This window comes from Camelus dromedarius, chromosome 13 (assembly GCF_036321535.1).
Source record: "Camelus dromedarius isolate mCamDro1 chromosome 13, mCamDro1.pat, whole genome shotgun sequence".
In the NCBI taxonomy this organism is placed as follows: Eukaryota; Metazoa; Chordata; class Mammalia; order Artiodactyla; family Camelidae; genus Camelus; species Camelus dromedarius.
Genome location: NC_087448.1, coordinates 12,327,017 through 12,350,814, shown reverse-complemented (window position 1 = coordinate 12,350,814; position 23,798 = coordinate 12,327,017). Strand labels below are relative to the sequence as shown.

Sequence of the window (23,798 nt, the reverse complement as noted above, 5' to 3'; positions counted from 1 at the left end):
CTGTGGGCTTGGGAGAAATGTCAGAGTCCTCTATTTCACTTCCCTCGGTCCAGTCAGTGTCACTTTTGGTGGTGCTCTTTCCCAGGCTACTCTTGTTGCTTTTAGACGACTGCACAGGAAGTAAGTCCGGGGACGCATATGCCCGGATGAGGTCGTCATCATCCAGCTCTTCCTCTGAACTAAAGGGAGGGGTCCTACACAAATCAAAACCGAAACAAGGGGCACTGTTTCCATGTTTCAGGAGTCACAGACAATATGCCCCTTAAAGTGGTGGGAACTTTCTCAGGGAGCATCACAAACGACTGTGTGGCCATGGAACAAGACAGCGGCCAGGTCCAGGACTTAGGCAAAAGGCTAAAAAGTCACTTCAAATCCAGACCTGCCAATCACGTGGTGTATTTACCAAAATGGACTGAAGTGATGACATTACTCCTCTAAACCCAAATTTGTATATTCTTTAAAAAAATTTTTATTTACTTATTTATTTGTTTATTTATTTTGAAGTACAGTCAGTTACAATGTGTCAATTTCTGGTGTACAGCACAGTGTCCCAGTCATGCATATCAAATTTGTACATTCTTAATATTGGTTTTCACACACTTAAGAAAAACATTTTGCAGGGGAAGAAAAATTTCTGCAATAAAATACACCGTCTTTTAAAATAGTGTCATTACTTACAGCTTACCTTTACACTGCACCCTACCAAGTACTTTTACATAAGTACACAATCTCATTTGTACTATCACATGAATTATCACCCTATTTTAAAGTGAAACAAATTCAGATTTGTATTCATTCATTTAAAAAATATTCATTGAGCACCTAAATTCCAGACAGTGTTCAGTTACACTACATCCCGTGAAATAGGCTCTTCCTATGAGATTATGTACATGAAAAGTGGTTTTGAAGGGTGAATTATTATTTATAGTCTCTACTATATTATATACTGCCTTTACTACATATACATAATGCCTTAATGAAGATATAAAGCATCATTTCCAGAATAAGCCAATGATGAAATTCAATTATTATAAAATTAGTTTTACTCATAACAACAGTAATATACCTACAGTTTATTGAGTAGCCACAAGTGCCAAGCACTGAGGCCAAGCCCTTTTCATATGTTCTCATTTCATCTATAGAATTATCCTGTGAAAAAGGCAGCAGCATCCTGTATTGCAGATAAGAAAACTGAGGCTTAAAACAGGTAAGCAACTGAACTGGTGGCATAGTTAACAAATGATTGAGCTGGGAATCTTAGTATCCTTAGAGAGCCTAAGAGAGTAAAGTCTGGGGCCATTATCAACTTCCACACTAAAATAGCATCTGACTGCACTATCATGGGTCCAGCAACATCATGCATTTAATTTATCATGCTTATTGAAAATTATTGGACATGGGGACAGGGAGGGGGGTGGGTAACAGAAATGACTCAGGCCTTACTTGTTTATGGAGGCCACATGGGATAAATGCTGTTGACTTAGGTAATATCTGATAAAGAAACAAAGATGTCACACAGGAATCACAAATTAAATATTACGTGTAGTAACTATGGATCCAGTGAACCACAGTGAGCATACTCATTTAGAATGAAAGGAATGTTCAATGAAAAGAATTTTTTAAAATCACCACCAGCTGCTCTCTCAGTACTCACGCAATGGTTGAGGACTTTCTGGGAAAATGATCTTCCATGATATTTTTCTTAACTCTAAAAACAATAGAAAAATATTTCCAGCATGAGTAAATAACAGAATTTAAAATAAATATCTATGAATTTGCTTTATTAGAGAGTGAGCAGCAGCTAATGGAGACAGGGAGGCATTCCAAGTGTGATTCTCTGTTGGATCAAACATTGCTGTGGGCTGAATGCTTGTCCCCCTAAAATTCGTATGTTGAAGCCCTAATCCCTAGTGTAATGGTATCTGGAGATGGGGTGATTAGGTTTAGATGAGGTCATGGGGGTGAGGCCCACATGAAGGAATTAGGGTCCTAGTAGGAAGAGGAAGAGAGACCAAGGCGTGCGCTGTCTCTGCATTGTGAGGGCACAGCAGGAAGGGGGTTTGTCTGCCCCAAAAGAGAAGTTTCACCAGAACCTGACTGTGCTGGCACCCTGACCTTGGACTTCCAGCCTCCAGAGGTGTTAGAAAACAAATTTCTATTGTTAAAGCCACCCAGTCTATGGTATTTTGTTACGGAAGCCCAAGCTGACTGAGACAAACTTCAATAAAAAAAGATTCAAGGTTGAAAATACTCACTTTGGAACAGATGTCTTATCAGTAAAAACAGGTCTTTGTCTAATCAACTGTCTGCTTTTGGGAGGAAGGTGTACTGCTTTGGGTATTTCTCCAGTTGAAAGGGTATCCACTTGAGAAGCATTGTACCTATCTGGAATAGCAGTGTCACTCATGAGTCTCCAGGGCATGAAAAGCAAAAGAAAACACTACAACACTGTCTACAGTGGCACTGAAATGAACAAGCCCAGCCAATCTCTGGGGACTAGAGTCCTCACTACAGGAGCTTTTTAATGTAAAAACAAAATTTGAGACCCAGCATTTAATTGTTCAAATAGTAATAGAGTTGATAATTAAGTGTCGAAGTTTGTGAACCATTTAAAATTATGAAACAGTTGTTCTGTTTCACTCCCGTCTGCAGAAATGACATGGCAGTTGGTAACAGACTTACCTGCAGTTAGTAGTGTTCTTTCCTCAATTTTACAGCTGACCTGATGTTCAAGGAATTTGCGAATCTGCTGAATGTTGGGTATTTGTTTTTCTCGCTCATGTCTTGCTGATTCCACGGTTCTTAGCACTCTATTCAAGCGATCACTTGGAATACCGCGTATATCCTAAAGGAATAAAATGTTGAGTTAATCAGTGATTCTGGGTTGTTTTTCATTTCATGGATGTTTGTCAGCATTAACTGTGCCAATAGAATATGATACCACAAACTATTGCTAAAGAAACAATAAGTATCAGTCTTACAGACAAAATCACAAAGAGAAGTGACACAAAATACTACATAGTGTATGATTCCACTCAAATGAGGTTCAAGAACAAACGAAACTAAGTCAAAATATCCATTAGCTCTGGTTGGGGAGTAATAGGTGATACTAACTAAGGAAAGCAAAAGAGAGTCTTCTAGGGTATTGGAAATGATGGGTCTCTTAATCTGGGTGGTGGTTACAGATCATACACACACACAAATATCTATCTATACACATATGTATACACACATACAAACAGATACACACAAATGCAGGTACACATGTATATACATGTATACACATGTATACACGCAGATCAGTGTATATACACACACCTGAATACACAGATCCACACACACGCATATACACACAGACCGGCATACACAAACATGCTATACACATGCACACACACAAACACACATGCATTGCATTACATAATGCACACATGCATATGTGTATACCATGCATGCACATGTGTCCATACTTTTGCAAACACAGACACATGCACATGTGATATGCGTACACATAAACACACATATAAGTATATAAATTCAGGCTGTCCAATTAAGTTTGTGTATTTTATGTGTGCAATGAAAACTAAAAAGCAGAGAGTATATGTAACATGATCATGATGGACTGGAACTACTAAATCTGGCAGCAGGATGAAATACAGTTCATTCACCCATTCATCTAATCAGTGTTGCTTAAGTGCTGATTTTGTAATAGGCAATAATGTGGAGTTAACATCAAGATGTAAGCAACCCTGCAACTACCTAGATGCAAACCCTGGCTCCTTCATCACTAATGTGTGACTTAAAGCAAATTACTTCACCTTGCTGTAAAATGCAGATAATGCTGTCACTTACCTCAGAGACTGGTTTTTATGTTTGAATAATATTTGGAAAGCTTTCTGAAAGGTGTAAGGCACATGTGAATTCCAGCTAAGTGTTTAATGAATCAAATCACCTTAGCCTCTGGTCTCCAAATGTGACAGAACTGACATGCCTTCTTCTCTTCTCTGATCCTTTCTTATTTAGAAAACAAGACAAAACCGGCAAATGTTCCCAAAGTGAGTGAACTTACTGCATTAATCCCCAGCGTTTCCAGTTTCTCCACCAAACTCTGCTCCAAGACTGTTCTTACTTCCTTGGTGAGGGAGGGATTATTTCTCAAAGCTTTCCTTAAATGTGTGTTGTTTAATTTTTGTTCATTGTCCCTTCCTGAAATAAGGTTTAAGAAATGTGTTAAAAAGGAATTATACAAATGCATTAAACCTCTAAGCAGAAAATGGCAAAAAACAACTTCTAAACAGCAAGCAGGCATTTATAGTGTTTTAAAGTTTTTGGATATTTTAGTCATTCAATGCAATACAGGATCTTAAGTATTGTAATTTTTAAAACTATCTTAAATCTGCTTCAAAACTTCAGTATCCTTAAAGACTTCTTTTTTTGATAACTTAACCAAATTATAACTAGATAAATAATGTACAAAATATGCCTCTAGAAAGCAAAATGGAAAAAAACTTATTTAAAAGCTTGTTTTGTCCTAAAATTATTTTGCTACTTCCTGAAAGATTCATCTCTCCTAAATTCAGTTAGAATTTAGGTATCATTTAATGAAGAAAAAGACCTATTAATTTAAATAACTAAGTTTTCATATAATAAATTTAGTGGAGGTTAAGTTCACATAAAATTTCAAAAGGTGAAAATTATCATCCTCAAAATATTTACCAAAATGAAAAAGAAATTAACAAAGGTCTTAGGAAAAGTATCTTTTATTTAAAACAACCTATAATTAAAAATAAAGAAAAAATAACAGGCCAGATTCACTTAACTTGTCCTTCCTTGTTCCTGTTATTCCTCACCAAAAAATGTCTAGTTCAAGAGGGTTTGGAGAAAGGGGCATGATCACATGACCTTGAAGAACTGAGTCCTTATGTCAAAGGAAACCGAAGGCTCAAGGAAAGAGACCCTGTGCTGGGCAGTTCAGATCCTCTGTGAAGATGTTTTCTAAACACTGGTTCCAGTCCAGTAGTGAAGAGTATTTCTGTTCATTAATTAAGAGTTTTGTTGAAAGCAAAATCAGTCAAATTACTATTTGTGCATTAAATAGGAGGGAAAATTCTACATGATGATGCTTTTCTATACTTTGGTACTGTGGCTTGCTAAATTGAAATTATAAAATTTTATATGATTCTACACGAACAAAAACTTTATATTCTTAAACTTTATATTCGCAGCATTCGGGTTGCCATTTTCCCAATATTCTGAAACCATCAAAAAAAAAAAAAAAAAAAAAAAAGCACTTCTGACCCAGGAACTGAATCCATCAGTATCTAGAGGGCCTAGCTGCATCCATGACTGTGTTGCTGGCTTTGACTGCTAGTTGGCCATCAACTCTGCAACTCTAAGGCTAAAGGTAAAAAGAAATACCAAGAGAGCCTGGAAGTCATCGAGCTACCATTGAAATACATGCACCTCTCGCCCCAATTATGCTAAGATAATTCTTTGGCCAGCAACTCAGATATAAAAGGAACAACACAGAAGCAAAGCCTGAAGAGGGGCTGCATATCCTGTCTGCTCCAGGACATGGGGCCACATGCAGTGGTCAGGTGATGCTCGGAATGGCTTGGCCATGGTTTAGAAGAGTTGTAAGGCCTTTGACAGCAGTAACTGAATTCATTTGCTGATTGGTCCAGGTTCACCCTCAACTCTGATGACAGGTTCATTTTGATGTCCGAGTTCCTCCAAATGACTGCAGATTAAACATTTGTCTCAGTCTTCAAATTCACTTTATACATTGATGCTTGCTTTGGAAAGCCATTTGTGAATAATTAGAAAACCCCTGACAGGAAGGACTCTTACAAGGCTGAGGCTGGCCGGCGGAACTGAGAAAAAGAAGATAGAGTGGATAGGAAAAAACATAAAGTTTTTATGTAAAGGTGAAATCAACCACTTGAAAGCTAATCAGAGCTGAAGAATTTAGTTAAAGCATGTACTGCTCACCAAGATCAACAAGAAAAAATATTCTTGAGATCAGCATTTCCTCTAATTAAAAATTTTAAAGCATGCCCAAGCCGACAGCCAGGCTAACACACAATAGCCCACACGTGTGATCAGTTATATCAGACTTACAACACACCATTTATGGTAAGCAAATAATCGCAGTGGAAAGCAAGTAGTTAAAAAAAAACCCACACAAACAAAACACAACAGAATTTCTAAGTTGGAAGGAACTTGTTCATCTAGTAATCAATCTCTTCATCTTTCAAATGAGGATTCTAAAATGAGAGAGGTAAAGAGACTTCCCCCAAAACCACCCATATAGTCCTGCAGAGGCGGGACCAGCTTGACTTTCTCCCCCATTTTGTTCTTTGCATTAAACTACGGAAGGCACAAGACCTGGACTTCAGTTCAGCACTGGCTCTAATTAAACTCAGTGACCTAAAGCAAGCTCCTAATCCCCCCGTGTTTCAAGTTTCTGAAAATAAAATAGTCCCTAGGATTCCTCCTGGCCCTCACATTCTAACATCCTATAGAACAACAAGATCAAGTCTGCCTTACTTTACTGTCAAAAAGTAAGGATGCAGAAATAGTCACGTATGAGTTACTTCTTGGTAAAAGCTGTAGTGTTTTTGCAAACTATTGTCAAAATTTAGCTGCGCAGGCATTTTGTCTGCAAAATGTTAGCATGAGCTGAGGAATTTATTGACAGCAATTAACCTGTTGCCAGCATGCTGGCTCCATGGAGGCACCAGAAGAATGTGGTGACTGGTTTTGGTAACAGTGTGCTGGGACCTGGGTGTTCTCAGCCGTCCTCAGTGCTCTCCCATCTTCCACCAGAGCTGTGTCTGAACACGAGGAGGGTGATGAAGACTATTTTCTTTCCCAGCCCAGCCCCCCAAATGTAGCAACAACCAACAATGGTGTTTGCTGTCAATGTCCAATGTCAATGTCCCTAACATGCCTTATAACGTCTTGGTAGAAGAATCCTAAAAGAAGAACAGGCAGAATATGCAGTGGCTGGAACCTGGAACCAAAGTGGTGATGATGGACAAATCAGGATTCCTCTTGGAACCTGGCTGGCTCATTTTTTAAATGAGTGTGAACTCTATGACCTAAGATTCCAGTTTCAGGATTTTGGACCCTATCTATGACCCTCCTGACACATTTCATAGATTCTTCCAAGAATAAGGGATTTTGTGTTCCAGACGTTGATAAATGATACTTATGTAGGAGAGAGAAAGCATGTTACATGCAAGTAAAATGAAAATACACATCACGTAGATATTATAGATATGCCTGATTTAGTCTCTTCTCAATTTTTAGCCTTGTGAAAACAAACAAAAAAATTTTTTGAAACAAGTCTACAGAATACAGAAGTTATAACAAATATTAAGAATTTATTTATTAGAATATATTTTTTTACCTCTCTTCCTAACAAAAATGACAAAACCAGAGCCCACATAAACATTTTGGTTTTTCCTAAAGAAGTGACATATGGTAAAGCATTATTATTACCAAGGAGAAAATTATGATAAACTGATTTGAATATAATTGTTTTAGGGTAAGTACAGCATTAGAAATTGCTCTTAATAATGTAAATAAATATTCACAAACTTCAAAAAATTAGTTGATAGAGAATAATTTTTAGAACTGCCAGATAAAATGAGGAGGAGTAATAATTTTATTTATCTCCCCAAACCTGTAACAGCTCCCAAATTCTGCCATAAAGATACTCTGGACATAAATACTACACACTCAGAGCTTAGACATTAGGTCTCCCTTGCTATTAAAAACAACTTTTGAAACGGGCTCTTCACCTATTCACTTCATAGATTCAGGGTATGAGAAACAACTACTGTGATAGGAATATTTTTGTGTCATTTGGCACATGGCACGTGTGTGTCGACTTGTTATCTGATCAGAAAATCTCTGTGTTGGCTTTAAGGCTTAAATTTTTTTTTCAAGTTCCTTGACACAGGAAGTTTCTTATTCATATGCTAAGAATACAGTAAAACGGGAAAATATAACAGCATATTAGGGGCGTAAGATGACAGAATACTACATATAGATTGAAAATGTAATCCAAACCTAAACATCTTCCCTAATTTCGATACACTACAGTAAAAACCACTGGATCATACTTCCAAGGCTTGGGTTTAGCATCTAAATGTAATCGATGCAGATATAAACCCTGATCAAGCTTTTTGTTACCTTTTTCTTCCTCTGAAACTTCTTCTATTGGTTCCAGTATGTGCGATGAGAATGCCTGTTCTATTAATGAGGAAAAATAAGAACAGTACAAACAGGACAACAGCAGAGTAAAGTCAGTTTCTTTCAAACACTTTTGAAAGATATAGTTCCATAGTATTTTAATTATGCCTAAAATAGCAAGAATTTACTGGGGAAAATACATTAAGGCAGTCAGTTAAAGCTGGTCGCTTTTCCAAAGTATCTTCCCTTTCTATGTATTTTCTGTTAACTCCACTCTGCGGAGATTGTATTTTTAAATAATTAAGTTAAACTTTCTCACTTATCAACTTAGCGCCTGATATGATTCTTTTTTCTTTTAATGTACAAGGACGTGACTGCAGAATATCTTCTTCACTTATCCCTAAAAATATTTTCCTTGTAAAATATCTTGATCAGGTGGCTAAATAGAAAATTACTGAAAATATTCCAATCTGCAAAGATAAAAGCATTAAAAAAAATCACACGGCCATGGGATTCCCACTTCTTGCTAGCCCCAGGGTCTTCAACTGGTAGGACCAGAATGGTAAAAGGGCAGGGACAGGTATCCTGGGCTCAGCAGGAGGACTAAGACCCATTATTATACACCTCCGTGACCCAAAGCCACGTTTTAAGACCTCGTTCTGCTCCCAGAAAGCCACCAGCACGAAGCTGCGGACAAATAACAGATGAAGATGGGCTTTTCCCAATCCCACCCCGATCACTGGCCGAGGGAGATGAGGCCTCTGCGTGACTTCCCAGGGACATGTCACTGTGCACACACAAGGAAAACTGCGGGCAGCACGGATAAAGCCAAACCCCATCCTATCAACAGAGGGAAAGTTCCTTCATGTGGGAGGTCAGGTTTTGGCTACAGGTCCAACCACAGCAGTCAGGCATTAGACACGGAATGAAAGGCAACCAGAAGTCTGGTTCAGGAGGCACCTGGTTCATTCATCTTCAACTTGGAGCCTGACGCGGGGCACCTCCCCAGAGAGCCCTCCACACGCACCTACAGAATGGAGGTCATCTCATCCTGCCACCAGACCCCAGGGCGGATGACTGGGGAGGGAAATAATGGCCAACAATTACTGAGTGTCCACCGGGCTGCCGGGCACAGATCCAAGTGCTTTGCACCTATTATCTTGAATTTAATACCCCTACTTTAACAGTCTGGTTCTTAATATATTAAAGGGTATTTCTGGTACTCTATTTTAGGCATATACAAATACACACACACACACACACACACACAGAGAGAGAAAGGTGTATATGAATAAATATATATATACTATATTTAGGTATAAATAAATAGGCTCTTATAGACTGTTCAGCAACCTAGTCCATATCTAACATTGTATGGGAGAAATGCATTTTACTCTCAAATGAAATTTCAGAACACAGCTGACTTGTAAATAGGAGTCCACTTTAATTTTGAAACATAAACATGGCCCTGCAAAGGAGTATTTTATTCCATCCATATGACGCAACTGCTGAATGCGAAAAATGTGCTTTCAAACTTGTTATTCAGCATCAAGATTTTTAAATTATTCAAATAAAGAAAAAAATGTGTAACCATGTGTGGCGATGGATGTTAACTAGACTTACTGCAGTCATCATTCTGCAATATATATCAAATCAAATACAAATACCGAATCATTACATTGTATACCTGAAACTAATATAATGTTATGTCAATTATACCTTAATAAAATTTTTAAAAATTAAAAAAATAAAGTTATACAAAGTAGACTATTCTACTAGTTTGAACTGCTGAAAATAGAGATTTTAGGAGGACAGCTAATTTCATTTTTTAAATCACGTGGTTTATATTTTATTGTACTTTATGAACATGACAAGAATAAGGAGGAAAAGTTCTGTAAAATCTTACAAAATCATCATTTGTATACTTATTATCATTATATTACAGGGATAATTCTATGACTGATTCTCTTGAGTCAGGATTAATTGCTGAAATTCTGACATTTCCTGCAGTGGTGCAGAGAGGGTGAGGGGCAGATTCCTGAACCCGGGCTCCTACAATAATAAAGGCTGAGGAGGTGAGGCTGACCAGATCCCAGCTCCCAAAATAAGCAGGCTGATATCCCAAGTGGGGAGGGAAGACCCACCATTCTTATGGCTCTATAAGCCACAGGTCCAGCCTCCAACATCCCAGTTCCTGTCCAGAGCTGAGATCTCTAGGACGAGAACTGAAACTGTCAGAGGCTTGAATCTCCCCTCTGAACTGGTCCAGGGCTTCCAGAAAAATCCTAAATGTCAGTCTCCCACCATTACCTCCAGGAGAAAAACTTCCAGATCTCCACTCAGCCCCTTGTCCACTGGCTGACTTTGTTGGACTTCATCACTCTGACCCTGGGAACTAACGTTTAGCTAGTGCGTGCTCAGTGGCTTCTGCTCCAAAGAACCTGCTTCACTTGGTCCTTACCACAGCCCACCGTAGCAGCCACACTCTGTTCCCCATTCGGCAGGCAAGGGAACCTAAGCCTATGATTTCACGAGTCAACCGTGAATCCAGACTGCTTCTAAAGCCCAGGCTCTTGGCCACAGAGCCCCAGTGCCTCCCTACTGGCACTCACTGGGTTTGTCTTCCAGAATTCTCTGAATGGCACTGCCATCGACTTAGTACCTGAGCTCATGGTCTGACCCTTCCCTCACTTTTGCCCCTCAATCACTAGCATAGCCCTTTCACCAATCCCACTGAACAGCTGTTATGTCTACTCCCTCTTGTTTCATTACCACAACCCTGATTCCTAGGTAAGGAATCACATAGGATAACATCGTCAACCATCTCCCAGCTCTGATTCTTTGAACACACTGGTCAGACTAAGTTTCCCACAGCCCGCCTCTCCAATCCTGCCACGCCCACCTCAGTACATTCAGCAGCTACAAGAATGACCCAAACAGCTTCAGTCTGGCACTCAGTGGTTCCCATGAAAAACCTCAACCAGCCTTACATCCTTCAGATCTCTTCTGCATACTCAATGCTCAGCCAAATAATTCGTCTGTACCAATAATTCACCTGGTGTTTTCCTGCTACCTTTTGCTCCTACTTTTTGCTTTGTTTCAGCTGAAGGGAATAGCCTGCACCCCTCCCTGGCACAACCCATATCTGGTAATTGATAACCTCAATCCAGGAAAATTCCAAAGTGCCCATTCCAGCTCTGAGGCTCCCAGAACAGTCTGCTGAGGCCTCCACTGCCGCTGCATCTGAGTTCAGCATCCCCCAATGCCCAGCTCTACTTCTTTTACAGGAGGATTGCCTAAAGGGCGCTGCCTAAACCTCACCTGCAAACCTCCACCCCAGAGACTGCTTCCCAGGGAACCCAACCTCAGAAGTGAGTAATTAAGAGATTTTTTGTGGTAAAGAATCTCATCAAGGTTCTTTGAGAGAACAAAATAAAAGACAGAGAGGTAGTTGGGCTAATTAACATTACACAATATGTGACTAACCTTCCCTGTGCACCCCCCGCCCCATGACCTGGGGAAGCTGCCATGGCTGGGGGTAGGGGGCAGGGCAGTGGGCCCCAGCCATGCATCCTCCTTGCTCCTGCCCATTGAGATGCTCACAAATCAGCTTTGATCCCAATCCAAGGGCTGCAGGCCCTGTGCCAGGTCTGGTTGGCATTTAAATCCCAGCAGATACCAGCAAGGAGGCATGGCTGATTCATGCAGCCCTGGCCCAGTCAGGGCAGGGTCCACAGGGAAGACGGTGCTCCGGAACTGACAGATTTGTCAGGACACTTGAATTAGCTCTAGAGCATAACATGCCTGCTGTTTGTGTCCTTAATTGGGCACCAAAAACATAAAGCCAAAAAAAAGCAGACTTTGTATAATATCAGACAGAATGTTAACAAAAAAAGAAAAAAAAAAAAAGAAAGAAAAAAAAAAGAAAAACACATTTTGAGCTACAAAAGAGAAGTGGCCATCAACACGTTATAAAATCAACCCTAAAAAAGGAGGCGAGAGAGATTTTAGACGTGACATAAATAATACGAATAGAGAGTAACTGCCAGAGATAATTTCCTCATATTCAATATTAAAGTAAGTTTATATAGGTCCAAGAAACACATTATCTCTGTTCCTGGTCCAAAGGAAAAAAACCTGCATGTTCTAAACATCTGTAAATAATGACATCCAATATGTGGAGAATTTATGCATTACATGTTGTGAACACATGCCCAGGAGAACCAATCCAACTAAAATGATCTTAGGAAAAAAATAAAAGGCAATAAACATTTCATGAGTCAGTGAGTAAAAAGGATAAGTACAAAAGGCCATTGTATATGGACCATAATATTTATGAAGACAAAAATTCCAACTCGACTGACCATGACTTTAAGTCCTAACTAAAAGGCTACGAAGGAAAAGTGGAATGAAGTAATCATTAGATTCCAGAAGTATTTATAGCTAAATAAGATAGTCCCCTTATTTGATGGTCCCCTTCACATCTTAATTCATTTAATATACAGCAGACCATAGGAAAGCAACATATTAAAACACAAAACAAAAGCTGTTAGTACTTTAATTGTATAAAAATAAAATATGGCTACAAATATTCGCCCTATCGACCAGATCATATTAACAACTATCACCCTGTGGCCTGGTCTAAGAACTGGATCTCAGCAGCAATTTCGTCCATTGGTTTCTATTTTTTCCTTTCGTTTCCATCACATGAGTTCTAGATTTTCCCAACCAATCGCTGAAACTGTTTGTTTAAAAAAGGTGACTTGCTGCCACATTCAAAGTTATAAAAACAGTCACATATGCCCTGTGGCATGTGCTGGTTGGCTGGTCTAGTAGAAAGTCACCCTCTCACCCAGTACCTACTACTTTTTACCAAAAAAAATTACAAAGGATCAAAGTACTACTTAGAGTTAAAACCTCTACTTGTGAGCCCAGCAGTAGATACATTTTATACTTTATGACTTCGGTAGGTATGTTCAGTTTACAGTAACGTTACATCCAAAGACTGCAGTTTTATTAACTGTTTCGCATTCACTAAAATGTTTTATTTTGCATAATCACCCCCACAGAAGCACTTTCAGTTAATAAGTTATCTAACTCAGGGCAGAAACTGTACATAAAAGGCTGAGACTTTGCTGAAACTTACCATGTGCCACTGTTAGACTTGACTTAGCATCCAGAGTCTGTGGGGCTGGGGCACTCACTGAAACAGCATAAAAAGAAAGAGCTCACAGGTTCTGTAATTAAAGTGCAAGCATCTGAACATGGTGATAACTAAATATTCACTAAATTAGTCAAGATCTGTACAGACTGTAAGGGGCAGATGTTTCAAATGACGAAGATATTACCAACGAACCTAAACCACTTTTTTTTAACAGCTTTATTAAAATGTAATTCATTCTTTTAAAATATACAATTCAGTGATTTGAGTATAGTCACAGAGTTGTGCAGCCATAACCACTACCTAATTTTTGAACATTTTCATCACATTGGAGAACTCTCAAAACAGCTGTACCCATTAGCCCTATTCCTTCTTCCTCCCAGCCTCTGGCAGCCACTGATCTACTGTCTGTCTCTATGGATCTGCCTATTCTGGACCTTTCATGTAAATAGAATCATGCAGTTAAATATGTGGTCCTCTGTAATTGGCTTCTTTCACTCAGCATCATGTTATCAAGGCTCATCCATGGGGTAGCATGCTTCAGCATCAGCTGATGGACATTCGGGTTGTTTCCACTTTTTGTCTACTGTGAATAGTGGTACTATGAATATTCATTTATAATAAGCCAGTTAAAAAAACTACCCCAGTCACTGGGCCGGAGGACACTGTGAGAAGGTATGAATTCAGCCACAGCCTTTAGAGAGGAGTGTATCCAATTCATGTAAGACTAACACTCTACTTCAAAGTACCTCGGAAAATTATATTCCACAGCCTCTCTCCCAATGTTTGACAATTCCTGTCTGAGGTTCTTCTCTCAGCTATTTGTCTGCCTATTTACTAACTCTTCCCCTAGTTTATTAGGATAGAGCTTCAATTCTAATCCTACTCTAAAACACCATGGCTACAAACCTCAGCTACTTTCAGAGTCATAAAATTTTGCCTCTACAATGCCTGGTGGTCAAAGTGTTCAACTCCTATCTATGGGTAAATTGCTAACAGTTCTGGAAATATGACCTTTAAACCCATTTGCAACTTGCTAATCTAGATCAAGGTTTGGCAAACTACAGTCTGTGGGACATACTAGCCCTCATCTGTTTTTGTAAATAAAGTTTTATTGGAACACATTATTGTTCCAATATTGTGCCAAATATAGTTAAAATATAAACGATAAAAATTGAGTGTCTTTTCATTTTTCCATCCTTCTCTGAAATGCATTTTTTAGAAATTTCATAAAAGTTCAGGCTTCTATTCTCCCCTCAACCCTACTCCTGACACTCAAACTACCCTCTCCTCCTCAGCACCTCTCAATCTTGTCAGCTTCCAGAAACAACATCAAGAGGCCTCAAGAAGCAGTTGAACAGTTAAAACCATTAGCATTTTCCAGTCAATTGTGCCAAATTCCCAAACATGCTCATCAAAGTCCTTTCATCACCACACAGTCCCGGGCCCATATGAATCGTCGCTCAGGGCCCAGCCTCAGTGCATGAGTATTCAGACCCTGTTCACACCTCTGTCTTCTCTGGCCCACCATCACTTGTTCCCTTACTTCCTCGCCCTTACATTTTCTTGACTAGAAAAAAGTTTTTCAACCATTAATTATTAAGAAAACAATCTGTCCGTTTCTAAACTGTACAGATTATGTCTTTTTGGACTCTAGCCAAATCCTGACAGCTCCGGGAGACAGCTGTGCTGAGCTGACCTCAACTGAGTGACTATGGGGGCATCAGGTCAAAACAAACCCTGCAATGCTGTGTCTCAGTGATGCCAAATGTGGCGGCCACCACACCCTGTCACATTGCCACAGTGTGTTACCATGGGAAACCCAAGAGTACAAACTGGAGCGATTCCAGAGACTTTAGTCATCCCTTTATAAGGCAAACTGTAAGATAACAGGTATGGCTAACCAAAACCACCCCCAAAATCGCATGGATATTTACAATGTGGGTTTTTAGATGTAGGTCAAAGCCAGGAATCAAAATAGGTCATTATATAAGCTCCAAACACACTGGTGTTCAAAAAGTCTCTAAAAATAAGAAGTAGAAGTTATGTATGGCTTTATGTAGCACTTTAAAAATATCTTTAGAACCCTGAGCCTATTATAGAAACTTACTAGGCACAGCTGGGGCAGTTGGCTTAGACTCAAAAGTTTGCCAGGTTAAAGGACTGCCTGAAATAACAAAAAAACTAATTAATAACAAAAATCACAAGCTATGGGTTATATTTTGCCAGCACGTATCCTAATATTTTCCCGTAGAAAACAATAAATGAAATTTACCAACATACACCAACTCACCCAAAAAAGATGTTTAACAAAAATCCCTTTAAAGCTAACTTTTTCTTAAAATTATTTTTCAGTCAAATATTTATGCCGCGTAAGTAATTGTACAGGTATTCCTCTCTACCTGGACTCTCACTATTCCAAGAGGAGTTACAGGGAAGCACCACCCCTCCCAGACCTTTATCTCAGACGGAGAGGGAAACAAGTGTGCAGGTCATTGTGGAGGCAGACCTCACTTATTGTGGTTCCCTTTTATTGCACTTTGCAGCTACTGCATTTTTTACAAATTGAAGGTTTGTGGCAACTCTGTATTATCAGGTGATGGTTAGCACTTTTTAGCAATAAAGTATTTTTTAATTAAAGTATGTGCATTTTTTTGGACATAATGCTACTGCACACTTAATAGACTACAGTATAATGTGAACGTAACTTTTATTTGCACTGGGAAACCAAAAAAATTCATATGACTTGCTTTATTGTAATTACTGGCTTTCTTGCAATAGTCTGGAACTGAACCCAGCCTATGTCTGAGATATGACCTTATCTCCTGTGACCCCCAGAAACAGGGAGGAAACCTAGCTCACACACCCATTACCAATCCCCAGTTGGCAGCCATCAAGCAGACAGAGATTCTTTAATAACCTGAGACTTGCAGGAATCAAGACTGGGATTTACTCAGAAGGAGACCATGCAGAAGGCAAGCTTTCTGGTGTACTGGGAGACCCTGCACTTCTGCCTCCCAGTCTCCCTTCTAGACTAGCTCTTGAATGGTATGGAGATGGGTGGCTGTCATTGCTACAGTCAGTAGGCTGGATATCCCCCCACTGTGCTTAGAACAAACCCTTAACACAGGACTCCCACAATGGAGACGCATGCAGCAAGACTCTACGGCACTTTAGGACAACTAGGAGTTAATGCCAGTAACGACGGCTAACACTAACAAGTGTTTAACAGGTGCTCTTTGTACATGTTCTCCCATTTAATTGTCTAAACAGCCTGAGATGCAATTACTATTAATCTTCAAAATTTAGAGCTAAAGAAACGGGGGCAGAGACTCAGCTACAAAGTGCTGAAGATGAGATTCGAACCCAGTCTGCCTCGACCCTGTACTTTAAATCATAATTCGCCTCACTGCACATCCATCCAGAGGTATGGTGACCGAGCATGTATTATTTGCATAACAATATTCTAATCAAAATGTTAGGAGACCATTCAGTTACAGTTTCAGTATTTAAAATTCTTCAACTCTCTGGGTTGTGGTAACAGATCTCCCAAATTAAAATAACCAGAGGAATGCCACCTTAGCACAGTGGACCAACAGGGCCCCACATTCTTCTGTTGTCCAACGCACAGTTAGGGAGGCCTGCCGTGCCTCCAGCACTGGGATCCTGGTACACTTACCTTTGGGTTCACTGACACTGTTTAATGGTTTACTGGTAAACTCTTTAATCTGCAAAGAAACACAGTCATTCAGCGATATGCATTTGAAACTAGACAGGGACATACTGGAAAATGGACAGAGACTGTACTCAGTAAACGAACCTTTTCACTAAACCCCCCAAAGACACAGGACATGCGGGCTTTAAAGACATGGAGGCAAATACTTTATAAAAGCGCATTCAGACTGAGCTGCTTCTCAAAGTAATTACCAAAAGAAATTCTTATCAACCTTCAAATTTATTCTGAATTCTAAATGAATAAATCTGCTCACTCTACAATATTTTAAAATACCTTTAAAAAATTATTTTATTGGATTTACTTTTACAAACAACCACAGGGGGAAAATTGTTCCATTTTCTTTACCTTATCCAAATTAACAAATACTCTAAAATGAAAACACATGTTCTTAGATAAATTGCACCACTTAAAGAAAAATGGTGCCAATATATACCCCCAAATACCTGTTGTCTCTGAGTGATGATCAGCTCATTCTGCTCCTGGAGTCTCTGCCCTAGCTCCTCTATCCTTTTCTTATAGAAGACATTACTTGCATTTAGATCATCTATCATTGAGGTTCGAAGTTTCTCTATATGTGACAGGAGCTGGGAAAAAACAATAAAGGCATCCATCTGCAAACTGCAGGTAAATGTCTACCTTTCGTATGTACACGCCCAGCCTTCTTTGCCGGCCTGTGTTATCTGCACATTGAATACATCTCTGATCGCTGTGTACCAAGGCCCTGGCTGTACGAGGGGCTTCATCTCTGTTCCCAGGGAGCTCGTGGCCCAAGACTGACAACACTGATAATGTGAACAGCTAAGGGGACATGATCCATGACGTGAAATCATACAGGGAGAAGCAAGGATAAAGGATCAAGGCTTCTCCTACGGAGCAGTTCCGACCCCAGGCGGTCTGGTCCTCACACGACCATATGCACCATCCAGTTGGAATGTGCGCGCCCCAGGCCACCTTAATTATTTTACACACCCAGCAGCTAGCACAGTCTTTGGCCCTTAGCAGGTTCTCAAATATTTATTGATATTTATTGAGAAATGGGAGGTAGAGGGGTTGGGAGTAGAGAAAAAGAAGAAGGGAGGAGGAAAGAAGGAAGCAATAGATGTAGGGAAAGAGGGAGAAACACAGAAGACAGACAGATCCAGAGATTCAGACATTCATCTTTAGAGACAGGGAAGATCATAGAGTAGATAAGAATTCAAGAATTTGTTTTCAATTAGTTATGGAAAGATTCTTAAAGCGATTTCTGAAGTTGCTTAAATAGAGGAGGGAAAAAAAACCCTTGGTAATTAACACTAAGGACATTCCAAGCCTACGGCCTGGAAGTGCAGACAGGGATGTGCAGATCAAATAAAAGGGAGGAGGGAATGTGTGAGAGGACCACAAAGAAAGCCTGGAGCAGCATTTCCGCACTGGCTAGTTGTTTTTAAAAACACTCAACACATGCTAGAGGCTGTGTTAAGCACTTCATCTTGTTGAATCCACACCACGACCTCACAGATACATGTTTCCACCCTGTTGTTCAGATGGGGAAACTCAGGTCTAGAGAATGAGTAGCTGACTCAAATGCAGACAGCTGGAGGGGGAAGAGCACAGACTGAACTTTCTTGTCTTCAAAGTCAATGCTCTCAAACTTATGTCATGAAATGCATTATTAATAAATAGACTTGCAAATAATCAAGCAGCGTCAGGGCTTTAAGAAATAAATCAGCAAATCAAAAAGTAACAGCAGTGCACCTATCAGAGTGGCCAAAATCCAGGACATGACAACCCCAAATGCTGGCAAGGATATGAAGCAGCAGAAACTCTCATCCGTTGCTGGTGGAAATGCAAAGTGGCACAGCCACTTTGGAAGACAGTCTGGAGGTTTCTTACAAAACTAAACATACTGTTACCAAACAGTCCAGCAACTGCATTCCTTGGCATTTACCCAAAGGAGCTGAAAGCTTCTGTCTACACAAAACTGCACACAGATGTTCATAGCAGCTTTATTCATAACTGCCAAAGCTTGGAAGTAACCAAATTGCCCTCCAGCAGGTGAAGGGATAAATAAACTGTGGTCCATCCAGACAATGGAATATTATTCAACACGGAAAAGAAATGAGGTATCAAACCATGAAAAGACACGGAGGAACCTTAAATGCATATTTCTGAATGATAGATGCCACTCTGGAAAGGCTATAAACCTATACGGTTCCAATTATATAACATTCTGGAAAAGGCAATGGAGATATTGAAAAAAAAATTAGGGGTTGTAGGGAGGGATGGAAGGATGAATAGGCAGAGCACTGAGGATTTTTACAGCAGTGAAACTATTCGGTATGACACCATAAGGATGGTCACATTTCGTTACACCTTTGTCAAAACCCATAGAATGCACAACACCAAGAGTGAAGCATAATGTAAACTGGGGGCTTCGGGTGATGAGGGCATGTCAGTGTAGGTTCCGTAACTGAAACAGATGCACGGCTGTGGTGCAGGATGTTAATAATGAGAGAAGCTAAGTACACGGGGGGTGGGCAGGGGGTATCTGGGAACTCTCTGTACTTTCTGCTCAATGTTGCTGTGAACTTAAAACTACTCTAAAAATAATCTATTTACATTTAACAGACAAATAAACAATAAAAACAAGTTAATGCTCTTAATCACTACATTGCAAAGTCTTCCCTCTGAAATGTTCTGTGCTCATATGAGGCTGGACAAACACTAGGTTGAACCAAGCTAAAAGTTTAAAAAGACTAAAAAGAACCTTTCATATCCTAGTGGATGCTAAGAATCTCTCCCCAGGAGAACACTGTCAAGAAACTTCCTCACATTTTTACAGACCACTGGGAGAATACTCCTCAAAAGCAGTTTGGGAAACGCTGAGCTGGAAAATACAAGGAAAAGCCAGTAAAAATGTCCAGGGGTCTGGGTGGAGATTTAGGGTCGATAATATGGGGGCTCATTCCAGGACCCAAGTGAAAGGGGACATAAGAAAAACTAAGGGAGAGCATCATTTTGATACCGGAATTGAGGACTGACCAGAAAGGTACAGAAAAGAGTTTGCTGAGCGAGGAATGAGAGTCTAAGCAAGGCATCACCAGAAATTATTTCAAAAAGCTTGTGGCCCTTGAGCTCATTTCTTGTGACTTTCTACCATTTCAAGTGTTATGGTTTTTTTCTCTATCAGTCCATATTACCCCATCCTCCTTTCATTACGTGACCATTCTACAATGTCCTGAGCTTAAAGAGCCTTCTGTTGGGTCAAAAAGGGCATGCCACCATTTATTTGTGGTTCCCTTTGAACTCCTACCAATGTTATTTAAAAACAAAACCAAAAAAAGACTGCCAAGAATCTAGGTAAAGCAATAAAAAGTTGGCAAACACAACTTCCCTTAAACAGAGAAATACAATATGCGCATTGTAGGAACAGTAGGCACCAATCATGTGGAATAATTAATAGGTCTCGGGCACAGATTACTCAACCTGACTGAATTTGCCCCTCTGTTAGGGTTTAAGAGAAATGGAGGAAGAAGTAAGCAGCTCCTGAACAAGCAAAACCAACAGGCAAGGGAGCAGCGTAGCCTGGCGGCTGCACAGACACTCCACACACGAGCACATGGGGTGAGGTGCCTCCCTCAGCACCAGGTGAGACCCCTCCTCCTTCCTCCGAACCACCAGCAGCCAGTCTTCCTCTCTATCACCACCTGCAGTGGCCAAGTAAACGCCTACGCCTTACATTGTATTCCAGCCAGAAGGCCACTGAAACTCCCACAGCTGCCTGGAACACAGGAGGCTTAAAGGAGCAAGGACGAAGAATCACCCCCTATTAATAAGGGAGCCTGAATCCTGTCCCTAAATACCAATGTTCTAAAGATGCCCTGAAGAATAAGAGTAAAACTTCGAGTTGTAAGAGCAGTGTTTCAAAGCATGTATCCAAAACACAGTTTTCTGGGGTCTGGGGGCATTAATTCCAAACTACGCATGTCCCAGACCTACCTACTGAACCAACGCTCAGTGGGTGGAGTCCAGCATGAGCATTTTAGAAAAGAGCCTCGGGTCATTCCGAAGGGCGCCTCTGGTTAGGAACTACTACCTTAGAGCATCTCAGAGGAAAGATTCAACGTTCCTACAAAAAGCAACCACTCTGAGTTGTCACTGACTGTTCCCCTCCCCTGCTGCTAAGCGCCCAAAGCATGACAGGTGAGCAAGGCGGCGAGGCAGGCAAGCAGGACCCTGAGGTTAAGAAGGCCTGGGTTCAAATATTGTGTTCATACCAACAGACGGCTCCTTCCACCCTGCTCTTCTGAACCCTACAATCAACGTTCTCCCCATCCACAAAAAAAGGAAAATAAAAGTCTGAGTGATCCCTTTGTTGACTATCTATTGACCTCCTACATTTATCCCACAAATATTTAATGAGCGCAAACCACACTTGAGGCACATTACTGGATGCAAAAAAAAAAAAAAAAAAACGAGGAGTAAATAGACAAAGCCTTTCCCTCACAGGGCTCATGATCTGGTTGGAAAGATAGACAATAAATAAGTAAACAAATCAACTATTTAAAATAGTGATCAGAGCTACACTTGTGATGAGAATAATAAAGGGAGGGGACCACCTACTTGGATGTTCTCTGGTGACTTCAAGTCTCTTAAAGGAGGAAAATGAAAGCAGGAGAGATGCTCTCCTACTGGCCTTAAAGAAGTCACAGCCTGGGTGTGAACTGCAGACCTGAGGGTCTCACTTCCACCGTTAACCATAGGGAACTGCACATCATGATCATCTAAACAGGCTTGGGAGAGGATCCGCCGGAGCGCCAGGTGAGAACACAGCTTGGCTAACACCTTGAACGCAGCTCATGAGACCCTACCTAGACTGCTATCCCTTGGAAACTGTGAGATAATACATTCGTGGCAATTTGCTACACAGCAGAGAAAGTTAAATCAGAGGTGAAGGAGCCAGCCAGGTAAAGGGCAAGCGGAAGGACTCCCTAGCAGTGAAAACCACATGTAAAAAGAGAAAAAGGCTGCATGTTCTATAAATTACCAGAAGGCCATCGAAGCTAGAAAGAGTTAGGTTCAGAGAGAGGATGAGGATGAGGCTACAGTGGTGGCCAGTGGCCAGACCATTCCATCTGTTCTACAGAGAGCAGATTACGAAAGGGGAAGGTTGGAATTGGGAGACCAGTTGTAGGGCTAGAAATGGTGGGAGCTCAGTGGAGGTAGAAGCGAGAGAAATGTCCAGAAGGACATGGATATGAGATATGCAGCACGACCTGCTGATAGCCTGGAACTGGGGATTGAGGGAGAGACAGGAATCGAGGCGTGCATCTGAGTGGACCAGGATGCCGCCAACCAAAAGGAAATCACCTCTGGGAACAAACCATTTTAGAGGTGCTATATTTAAGAACCGTGGAGATGTCAAGTATAAAGCTGGCTATCTTATCTGGAGCTCAGATGGGTAGCTTAGGCTGAAGAAATAAACATCAGGGTTATTTCCACCCAGAGCCACTATTCCACTTTAACAAACCCTTTCAGTTCAGTCCCTGGAGCACCAGAACTACGAGAAATAAATTTCTGTTTATAAGCCACCTAGTCTATGTTGTTTTGCTACAGCAGCCTGAAAGGGGATACAAAGGGCTATAAAACCCATACACAGGGGGAAAAGGGAGTGGGAAGGGATAAACTGGGAGCTCGAGATTCGCAGATACTAACTACTTATATATAAAATAAACAACAAGTTTCTTCTGTATAGCACAGGGAACTATATTCAGTATCTTGTAGTAACTTATGGTTAAAAGAATATGAAAGCAAAAAAAAAACCCATACAATTTAAATTTAAAAAATAAACAGAAGTTTTCCTATCTTAAAACCTCAAATAAACCTACTTTAGATTTTCTGCACTATTGTAAGAGGCATTCTGACACCTGAATTTCTGATGTACTCAGATGAAGGAGAATCAGTGTTATAATTAATTTTTGTTTCCATTAAAATGACTTTAATGTGAACAATCCTTGTTTTTACAGGCATACCTCGGAGATATTGTGGGTTCGGTTCCAGACCATGGCAGTGAAGCCTATATCACAATAAAGTGAGTTACATGAATTTTTTGGTTTCCCAGTGCATATTAAAGTTATATTTACACTATCCTGTGGTCTATTAAGTGTGCAGTAGCACTGTCTTAAAAAAGTATATTATGAATAAAAAATACTTTATTGCTAAAAAATGCATCATCATCTGACAACGTAGGATTGCCACAAACCTTCGATTTGTAAACAGTGCAGTTATCTGCAAAGTGCAGTAAAACGAGGTATGCCTGTATTTAAAACTTTAGATTGCCACTCCGTGATGCGAAAAAAATTAGAAATGTATTCAACAAGGAAGAAATGATTAAATAACCGCCGATACATCCAGATCATCATGTAGCCACTAAAAAATCATGATTTTGAAGACTTTTAAAACATAGGAAATGATTATGCTTTATTAAATTAAAAAATGTGTAAAGTTATAGGCATAAAGCATCATTCAACATTTGTGGGACTATATGCTTGGGTTTCTGTTCTTACAGAAACACAAAATTTACAGCATAGAAAAAAGACTAAGAAATTATAACAAAGTAGTGACACTGGTTATCTTTGGTATTGGAATTATAAGTAATTTTAATTTTTGTTACATATTTCTCCACAATTTTTTTAAAGTGGACAAATAATACCTTTATTATAA

At 40.0% G+C, this 23,798-nt stretch overlaps 1 protein-coding gene and 1 long non-coding RNA gene across 8 annotated transcripts in view; one reads left to right on the top strand and one right to left on the bottom strand.

Moving 5' to 3' along the window:
* Positions 1 to 23,798, bottom strand: part of DZIP1 (DAZ interacting zinc finger protein 1) — a 47,980-nt gene that overhangs the window by 5,713 nt on the left and 18,469 nt on the right. For 2 of the 7 annotated variants that reach the window (XM_064493019.1, XM_064493025.1), the window contains exons 11-21: positions 17,540 to 17,680; positions 17,040 to 17,088; positions 15,471 to 15,527; positions 13,346 to 13,402; positions 8,200 to 8,259; positions 4,067 to 4,203; positions 2,683 to 2,845; positions 2,256 to 2,385; positions 1,655 to 1,708; positions 1,444 to 1,491; positions 1 to 194 (exon numbers count right to left, since the gene is read on the bottom strand). In XM_064493019.1, the coding sequence (XP_064349089.1) occupies positions 1 to 194; positions 1,444 to 1,491; positions 1,655 to 1,708; positions 2,256 to 2,385; positions 2,683 to 2,845; positions 4,067 to 4,203; positions 8,200 to 8,259; positions 13,346 to 13,402; positions 15,471 to 15,527; positions 17,040 to 17,088; positions 17,540 to 17,680 (1,090 nt within the window). The remainder of the gene's footprint in view (positions 195 to 1,443; positions 1,492 to 1,654; positions 1,709 to 2,255; positions 2,386 to 2,682; positions 2,846 to 4,066; positions 4,204 to 8,199; positions 8,260 to 13,345; positions 13,403 to 15,470; positions 15,528 to 17,039; positions 17,089 to 17,539; positions 17,681 to 23,798) is intronic. The other 5 variants (XM_064493020.1, XM_064493022.1, XM_064493021.1 and 2 more) reach the window with 5 other exon arrangements.
* LOC135322763 (uncharacterized) lies at positions 188 to 23,301 on the top strand. Its single transcript, XR_010383584.1, has 2 exons — positions 188 to 1,207; positions 23,102 to 23,301. It is a non-coding gene; the product is annotated as an uncharacterized LOC135322763 (long non-coding RNA).